Source organism: Olea europaea, unplaced genomic scaffold (assembly GCF_002742605.1).
Source record: "Olea europaea var. sylvestris unplaced genomic scaffold, O_europaea_v1 scaffold1965, whole genome shotgun sequence".
NCBI lineage: Eukaryota > Viridiplantae > Streptophyta > Magnoliopsida > Lamiales > Oleaceae > Olea > Olea europaea.
This window is the reverse complement of record NW_019237499.1, coordinates 165,084-174,877: the sequence shown is the minus strand read 5'-3', so window position 1 is coordinate 174,877 and position 9,794 is coordinate 165,084. Positions and strand designations below refer to the sequence as shown.

The 9,794-nt window shown below is 36.9% G+C and overlaps 1 protein-coding gene across 1 annotated transcript; it reads right to left on the bottom strand.

The window, feature by feature from the left end:
* Positions 1-1,684: 1,684 nt before the first annotated feature.
* On the bottom strand, positions 1,685-8,977 carry LOC111379284 (nitrate regulatory gene2 protein-like). The gene is made up of 4 exons (XM_023002642.1): positions 7,383-8,977; positions 6,941-7,140; positions 5,851-6,074; positions 1,685-3,468 (listed from the first exon to the last, which is right to left on the bottom strand). Exons 1-4 carry the CDS (start codon positions 8,719-8,721, stop codon positions 2,724-2,726), a joined length of 2,508 nt encoding a protein of 835 aa, XP_022858410.1. The 5' UTR covers positions 8,722-8,977; the 3' UTR covers positions 1,685-2,723.
* Between the last annotated feature and the right edge of the window lie 817 nt (positions 8,978-9,794).

Below are 9,794 nucleotides of genomic sequence, written 5' to 3'. Positions count from 1 at the left end.
CCTTTTTTAAATGGTCAAACCCAGCCAAAGCAAGAAAATAAATTCAAGGACCTTACATTTGATGCCATATGCAGTAAAAAAAATGAATAATGATATTTATAGTCGCTCATTACGACAGTCGCCCTATTTCGTATACACATAGCAATTGGTAATTTGATGCATGAGTCAATAAAAAACTACTACATTAAGATATCAAATAATCACTTGCTATGTGTATGTCACGTACGATCACTGTCGTAATGAGCGATTATGAATAGCATTACTAAAAAAATAACCTATTGAAGTTGAAGCATTGAAGAGAGATTCATTGGGCTCTAACAACGAAGAGTTACCTGATGTTGTCACTGAGAATGCTGCCTCCTGAAGTTTCCATTGGTGCCACTGCCTTTAATAAGTACTGGACATAGGGTGGTTTGGAGTCTGGGCAGGCCAGAATGTCTCGACAGGTCAGACCCGATTAAGGCCATATGCCTGCACTGAACTTTGGGCCAACCCCATTTAGAAATATAAGTGAGCAGCCATTAATAATAATAATAATAATTGGCCCAATCTTATAAGAACCACAAAGGAGACCCAAACCTGAAAGTGAAACCCCATGTGGGGAACGTGAATTGACAATATAAATTAGAAACCCAATTTCTATAAAATCTAGTCATTTTTCTCGAACACTTTTTTTGTCGGTTTTCTAGTGGATTGTGATTCGTCTTGCAAGATAACTTTTTATTACAAATTGATTGAAAAGATCTTCCTGTAATTTTGAAGCAAGTGATTTTTTGTAATTTCATCTATATGATATGAATCTACGGGTTTGGATTATTATGTGAGAGAAACTATTAAAGGGTTTTGATGGTGTGGTTCAGAGTTTTGCTTCTTTATGATTAATTACATTTTACTGTAAAGAATTATTTTCCTATGGAATATAACTTTTTCAATTGGTTTTAGATTATTTTGCTTCTTTAATAAGAATCTGATATGATGTGAATTAGTTCTTCATATGTGGGCAGTGGGTTTGGAGTGTTTTGATTATTTTGTTTCTTTGCTTCTTTTTTGCCTCATCCCACTTTGTTATTAGATGTTCTTCTTTCTTGGCATCTAGTGTTTCTTTGGTTGTGAAATTGAAAATGGTACGGCACATATTAAATTAACTCTTGTTTATTTCATAATGAAAATAGTATGGAAAGATTTTATAGGAGAAAATTTCTTGAGGATATTGATAATGTTGATGTGGAGATGTTAAATGGAAACAATTTTGATGTTGCACTATCTTCCACCGATTTTGATAATGAAGTGATTGTACACAGTTATCAAAGTATGAAAACTCGTAAAGAACAATTATAAAGTATTCCACTTTTAGTATAATATTTGGGTTATAATGTTGTTATTTTTTTTACCTTTATTATATTGCCCACATTGAAAAAATTTCTGAGTCCACTCTTGTGTCTCGGGCCCACGAAGTTGATCTTGCAGCACAAGATTTACTGAAAGGTCTGTAGAGATGTACAATAGGAGGTGTAATTAGTTCTTTATCCTTTCATTTAATTTCTTTTTATTTTATTTGAATACGATAGTAAAATCATCTTTTATTGGAAAATGGATAAAATGACATTTTGCACAATAAAATGTGGAAATAGGGATAACAATGTCAAAAAAAAAACGAAAGGTAAGAACATTTTGTACAATAAGATTGAAAGGTAAAAGACGTTTTGTCTCATTTACCCTAATCATATTCATTCTCAATTTCTTGACTTACAAAAGAATGTCATTGAATGATTCCGAACAATCCCATCCAATTCAAAGTACACTAGTCTCAAACAGTAATAGTACTGTACAAGAATTTGGATAAACTAACTAGTCTCAAACGGTAAATCCTGTACAAGAATTTGGATAAACTAACTCTTAACTTACGCATGACCTTATTTCTAGGCACTTTGATGACATGTATCGCTCAGAGCTTATTAAAAGCCCTTGCTTGCACCGGAGCAAGTAAATATAATGCAAAAATTGAAGGATTGCCTCGCCTGTGGTGCAGAACTGAAAATTTTTCTCTTGCTTGATTGTAGCTATCATGAATCAATATCGGGGAAATTTTTTCCTAGCAATTTGGCTATAGTAATCCATCGACCATCGACCTTCCACCATCCTTGTTTACAACCTTTTTTAGACTAAAATATTAGGCTAAATTGCCAGTATATGGATCTAAAGCGTCCTGCAAAGCTTGTAAAACCGTTTACAGCACATAGCTCAAATTTGCATAACAATGGGCAAATAACCATCAACCACCATTCCCAGGGATAGGAAGAGTCACATGAGACCTGCTAATTAGGTTAGATTCAACACCAATGAGAGGGATCTTTAGGAACAAAGTTCGAAGAAACAAGAGGAATGAGCTACCTTTGCCCCAACATCCCATTTACCAGTCTTCTGCTCCTGAGAAAATCAGCAACTTTAGCATCTTATAACAATGTTCCATCTTCCACGACAGTAACCTCTTTTTGATGAGTAGCATCAATGACAAATAGATCTCATCCCTCATTGGATGATAGAAACTGATTGCCACACCACAAATACATGATGTTGATGGACAAGTTTAACATGGAGAGAGAAATTCTCGAACCCCAAATCTCATACCTCTGTAGCTTTTACTAGTATTGCAAACAGGAAATAGTTATTAAAAGTGGCCAGCGAACAAACATTGTGCAGATTCCATCCAGAGAGAGGCAACACTATGAAACTTGTTCATGCTCTCGAGCAAGACGGTCCTCTTCAGTGCGCTGTAACAGTTCCTCATAGACTTTCAAAGAGTCAGCTGCATACTTCTCCATGGCCCTGAAAACATGTTGCAGACTTGCCTGAAGACTAACACTTTTGCTGGTCTCACTCTGATACACAACACGTCCAGTTAATGGCTTACCACTGTCATCCCCAGAGATTAGAACCGTTCTTTTGTCTAATGCCTGAATTTCCTTTTGTATCTTTTGGTCTTCCCTCTCCAGGCCCTTAACTTTTCTCTCGTCCTTGTTTACTAGCATCCTTTGTCTCATTTCCAATTTATCCCGATCCCAGAGCTGAAGCACATTTGTGGCAAAATCTCGCATTGAATCAACTACTTCTTTCTCAGAAATTCCCTCCAGTGATTGAGACCACTGGTAACATATTACGAACACGGGGGGAGCACCGATCCTACCAGGAGAAAAGGGAACTATTCCATCTGGTGTTTCTTCGGGAACATTATGGATGCATTTCGTAAGCCAGCTATTCAATGCTCGAATGTAACTCTTTTGGGTACCAATCCAATAAGAGAATCTTAGAGTCCAATTAATAAGATCATGTTCAAGCAGTCGAGTGGCTTCCAAATGAGCGTCACTGAAGTGTTTGCGTAAGGCAATGGCATCTAACCTTTTGGCTTCTCCAATTGCTCGACATTGATTATGATGGCACACAAGCATGGATTTCCACATCTTGGTTAACCTGGAGAAGGAAGGCAAGAAGAAATTAATAGACAGACAGAAAATAATAATAGACACTAACTAATCTCACTGCATGCCACATACATGAGAGGAAGATATAGTAAATTGATTCGTATGGCACCTAGTTCAGATTTCCTGTGTCTTTTAATCATATTGATCTCAATGCTTAATGTTGGTTAATTTGCTCTTGGTAATCAGTCATTTATGCTATACTCATTTTGTTAGGCAGCTCAGCGAAACAGGACAAGTTAACTAAGCTTTTAGTCTTCAAAAACCTAAAATATAGAGGGTTATCCCACAAGTAAATGAAACCCAATAATTTTTTGGCGAATATACAATGATTCCTCATCTTTTTCTCTAACCGTCCTATTTCCATCTGAAATATAGTATACCTTTGTTACATGAACCTTTCCATTACAGCTCAAGTAATGATCAAGACTAAATAGCAGGAAATGTAGATGGCATATCAATCATTCATTTTACACAGAAGGCTATTGATTTTTTTTACGAATGCAACACTTGGACTTGTACTTATCTCCATCGCCTATAGCCAAGTCCACCTAACATGGTTAAATGCCAAAATACAACTAACTGAGCCATGTTTTCAACAAAATTGGGTTAGGTACATAAATACCCACCACAAATTCCTCTGGTTTCTCTACCATAAACCTTATCAAAAACCATTCCACCTAAAGCTTGTAAACCAGAAAAGGTTTAAACTTCCAGGTAACATGCCTTCTGATCCAGCAGCCACACATAAAATCCATCTCTAACACACTGTCTGAAGCCCTATAGTCATATTTTACCTGATGCAATATGGAACCGTTATGGATCTTTGGAGAGTCATACCTCAAAAACTATTTGTTAGAATTGGAGAGCACAAATCTAAATAAACTACACACCGATATTCCACACTTTCGAAGTGGGACCCAAATCACATACCTTGAATTGGGAACCATGAAAAATCATTACGCTCTGCAATCCCAGCCGACGATGGACTCACTTAGCACTAGTCCAAAACGAGTCCCAAATGAACATTGCTATGCTGGCATCATCATCCATGCTATTCGATTGCAATCGGGAGACTTGGTGCTTGCTCTAATATTATTATTATAAATTTTGGAAGTCTTACCTCAAAACTAGCTATTGAAATTGGAGAGTTCAAGAATTTATACACACACATCGAAATCCCATAATTTCGAAATGGGATCCAAGTCTCATACCTTACAATAGAAACCATGACAAATAACCAAGCTTCATGATCCCATGCTCACATCGGATTGGCTTTGTACTAACCCATGACTAGTTCCGCACGAACAATGCTATACAAGCGTAACCGTAACCATTCGTGCAGCTCAATTGCCATCGAAAGACATGGTGTCTGCTTTAATACCATTGTTATATATCTTTATAGAGTCATATCTCAAAAGCTAGCTATTAAAATGAGATAACCCAAATCTATATAACCTCACATCGAAATCCCATATTTTCAATTTGAGATCCAATTCTCATACCTTACAATGGAAACCAGGACAGCAACCTTCAGGTTTACCGTGCATCTAGCTCACAGGAAAGCAAGACAAGCCACATTCTTCTAAATTCAAGTTTCAGATATTCGTTTATGAGAGGAAGCTGGAGATTGCTGTTCCCTTGCTTCTTCATTTCCTAGACTATATAATCTTTCCATGCTTAAAAATATACCAGTAAACTTTGTTAGTTTGCTCAGAAAATGGAATACTGGATAGGAAATTTCCAGTTCAGCAGCAACTCATATAGCAAAAGATTTCAGATTTATCCACAGCAAATTATCCTAAAGATAATTTACTTGAAACCTTCTCGAGCAGACAAAAGGTTGTGGATTTTGGTATCCATTTCTTGCAAGTCATTCTTCCAGGCTCTTGTTGATTGCCAAACTACCCTCCTCCCCGGCAATGCCTCATTCAAATTCGTTTGGAAATCTAGTGTCCCTCATAAAATATGGTGTTTCCATGACTTGCCTTAACACAAGGAAATGTACTTCTTTGCAGATGACCCTCAACAATCTTACTTCAGAAGTGAAGACCAACATTATCAGCACCAATAATGTGTGCTTCACACCTAGAAAGACTTTCTAGAAAGGGAGATTAGCAGGGTGAAACAGTCTTATACATAAAACATGGACATAGATGATAATCAGCAAAAGGTTCACTAGAGAGCAGATCCTACGGATGCCAACATATCACTTGTAAATATCTGAATCAATCAAGTACGTAAAAATGCGAGAAAAATAAATAAATAGTGTGATATGAACAGAAAGCAGTATGCAGAGACACCAAGTTTAAACTTGGGAGAGCAGCATAACACAGAATAAGCAGTCTGCAGAAAGGTCATAAGATCAAGGTACCCTTGAATGAGTTCATTTAGCTGCGGCCATAACTCATCGTCCCTCAAACTGTTTATCTTCACTGAGAATTTATCGACAACTTGAATCGCAATTCTAATTTTTGAGGATAGGCTTCTAACTAAAGCTCTGGTTGCCTCAATTTTTTGAGCTTCAGCACCCCTTTCATCTAAACGCTTCAGTTTATGTGACTTCGTATTATGGAGGACCCTCATTTTCTCCTCAACCTGCAAAAGCACGAGTATAGATGAGATTAAGCAGTTGCACCTCAACTAGTTAAACTTTTAGGTCAGTGATCTAAATGTGAAAAACATATTTTAACTCTATTGTGCATGTGACATACATAGGACATAAGAAAGTTTGAGTCTCATCAGAGAACTAAGCTCAATGGATCAGTAAAACAAGTTAACGGGTTCAAAATTCACTATTCTACAAAAGTTCTACCAGATTAATCTGATTAGATGTCGTTAGCTATAAAACATCGAATTTGCCTCCATGGAATCTGGAGGTCCATGAGAATAATTAACAAGCTTCAAAAAGTGGGAGATATGACATGCAACCCAAACCACTTGCAAAAGAAGTTAATGAATGACAAAGAACGGATGAAGGAATAATGGTATCTGAGCAAATAGATCTATACTACAAAGTTATTTCAAAGAACTGCAAATATATTGTCTACACTTGACTTTATCTCCAACATCAAGTTGAATCTCCAAGTACATACCAATTTCTAGATAGATACAAACCAATGCAAGATTAGAATGCTTCGGTGTCACAAATTTTAACTCCTTACTTTCATCGATCACCTGAAATATAATGAGATGCACAAAAAAGTGGAATGCTTTAATAAAAGAATTTCAAACCACTTTGAGGGTCATCAATATCATCTATCTGAAAATATCGATAAGGAATAAATGGTAACTAACAAATTGAATCCTCAAATAATGTTCTGAAAAATGGTGCCAACAGGAGGACCACATACTATATAGTTGGTACATGATTAATGTAGCAACTAAAATTGTTCAGAAAAGATTAATATTGCAAAAATGCAAATAAGAGAACACTGGGTCAATGACAGGAATTAACAATGTACCTTCACTTCTTCATACAGTTTCTTCTCCCAAAGGTACAGCTTATGCAAAGTAGATGAAATGTTTCTGGAGCCCAAACCCACAATTTGATCAACATCTAAATTAGGATCAGCATTTTCATCCTGTGAGCTTCTGGAATTTATGGTTTGTGACGCTACCCCTGGCAACTGCAATATCTTGGAAGAAACTGCCCCAAAAGTACCTATAAATTTAAACATAAAAGAGAAATAGAAATGACTGCAAATTTCAACTGATCAAGCATAATCAAACTTAACTTTCCACCACAAAGCTATAAGAACCCAAGGCCTCCATGTAATAAATGTATTTATTATTTAATTCTTTGCACACAAGCACTCAAATAAAATTTCATTCTGAAGATAATACAACTAAGACATTCAAAATCAAAGTGTACATCATTACAGAGGAAAAGAATCGAATCTTTACCATGACGGCCATCATGCTTGTGTTTATAGGGAAGCTTTCCGACCTCAAGCAACTTAGAAAGCTCAATTCCAGACTCTGAAGCTCGTTCAAATTGAACCTGAATTTCTTTCACAACCTCAGAATCAACCTTGAAACCACCCCGGGCCTTCAATCCAGCCACATTTCCCCGATTGTTCAACCTGTCCTCATCTTCAACCACCTTCTTATCCACCATATGAACTTCATGCTCAACTGGATCACTGTCCGTTCCGACGCTTTCCTTCGCCCTATACCGAGACTTGTCATCATACTGCACCCTTTCATCCTCCACCTCGTTGGCCGCTCCAGCTGTTCCTGCCTTCGAATAACTACTTCCACTATCCGCAAACATTTGATTTCCGTGAACTTCCTTCACGTCTTCATCATCCTCATCTTCCAAATCAGGTATCTCCTCTTCCTCTCTCACTTCCCTTGAGTCCCAGCTCGGAGTGTAAGGCCGATTATGCATCTCAAAGGACTCAAACGGGTTAAAAAAATCCCAGGACGAACTCTTTGGTGGCGATGGAGGAGGTGGAGGCGCTTTTGAACTGGACGCAGCAACTGTCCCATCAGACGAAGATGAAAAGCCGCTGTAATGCGCAGGTGGCAACGAAGAACCGAATATCCCACCTCCAGCATCCATTTTCGGATAATTGCCGTAATTATCAATATTATTATTATTATTATTATTATTATTATAATAAGGATACGAAGGTGGGTTCTGAATATTATTTGCATAAGGATGAGGATACGAAGAGGAAGTAGAAGATTCACCTATATGTATAGTTTCTGGGATCATCGGCCGTTGCTCATACACAACAGACGGCGTCGTTTGCTTCTTCATATAATTTATATTCGTAAACCTTCCGCCCGGCGGAAGAGTTTCGTAATCCGGCATGTAACCAATGGGACCACCGTACGGAGGAACCGGGGTCGGCGCATCATAATGATGTAACGATTCCGTACCGGAATCCTCTTCATCTTCGGAGTCGGAGTGAAAGTGAAGATGCGAACCGGAGTCGGAGTGAGAGCGAAGGTGGTGAATCTTTTCCGGTGGTGAACCAGAAGGTTCAGATGGTTCACCCTTCCGTTGAGCCGGAAGGTTAAGAACCGGCGAAGACGGTCCCGGAATGGAAGCGTCTATATTATGATTAAAAAATCGATCGAGTGAAACGCCAACGGCCTTCAGCGAGTGAAGATAAGCAGCGTGGGCTTCAGCCAAGGCGTAGCGTTTGTGTATGGCTTCATCTAGGAAAGTGCACCGCTCCCGGCAAAAAGCAACCACCGGCAAGTCATCAAGCTTTGAGCTGGCACAACCCATCAAATTTAATTCACAGTAAAAATATAAAAATAAAAATAAAAACACTGAAACTAGATCAAGAAAGAAAGCATAATTCAAAATTGGGGTGAAAATATTTAGGGTTGGAGTAAAACGATTATGAGATTGGGAGAAGAAAAGGAAATGAAGATGGAATATTTTTGTGTGCCAGACGGGAGTTTTGTCTTTGCCGTCGTGTTGTATGCGTTGCAGAAAAGAAAAGAGAGAGAGAGTGGAGGGAAAGAGAGAGCTTAGTCACTTTTTTTTTTAACGTATGTATATGTATCTCAACATTTGAGTGTACTTTTGTTTTAGGAAAAATTGCACCATTAGTTGTCAACTTATTGTTCCATAGCAAGTTGATTTTTAACTTTTAAAAGAGCAAATTTCAGTATGTTTTATACTACTTTCAAATTGTGGATCCAACAAAATATTTAAATAATAAATAAGCAATAATTGTGAATCCTATGAAATATTTCAATAAAAAATATGTATGACTAGCTTATAAATTAAAATACAATTTAAATTGTGCCAAATATGCACTCAAAACTTTTTTAAATTGCATACTAATACAAACCACCGAAAATCTTAATTAAATCGTCATATAAAACTCATAAAAACATGAATTGCAATAATGTTTTAGATATCATATTTTAACTAACACACTACTGCTAACAAAGAGTTGAGTGATCATCTACTATAAGTCAGTCTTAAAAAATTTCTCCATGTCAAGATGTTGACTCCAAACTCAAAGTTGTTGATGTTGATTCTAGTAGACTATATGATTATATGATGTAGAATTTATTGTGGGATAAGTACGCTAAGTCATAAATGTTGGCAACTCAAGTTTTAAAGCAAATTTTAGATTTTGAAAATTAGATTATACATATGCCACGTGATAGTTTAACATAGATTTGTAGAGTTATTGTGATTGTGATTGATGACTAATATAGATTCTGTGTAAACTTGCTATATATTTTGATCTTGATGATTAACTTGTTAATTATGTAATAGATTATGGGTCAGTGATGCAATTTATTTTTCCCTTCGTTTTACCAAATGTCAGTGGTTTGGGT

Excerpts from the sequence above, each read along its gene's own strand:
- LOC111379284 (XM_023002642.1), bottom strand. The coding sequence starts at position 8,721 with ATGGGTTGTGCCAGCTCAAAGCTTGATGACTTGCCGGTGGTTGCTTTT. Across the intron at positions 6,075-6,940 it reads AACTGTATGAAGAAGTGAAG|GTTGAGGAGAAAATGAGGGT; the intron begins GTACATTGTTAA and ends GTGCTTTTGCAG. Across the intron at positions 3,469-5,850 it reads CTAAATGAACTCATTCAAGG|GTTAACCAAGATGTGGAAAT; the intron begins GTACCTTGATCT and ends TTCCTTCTCCAG.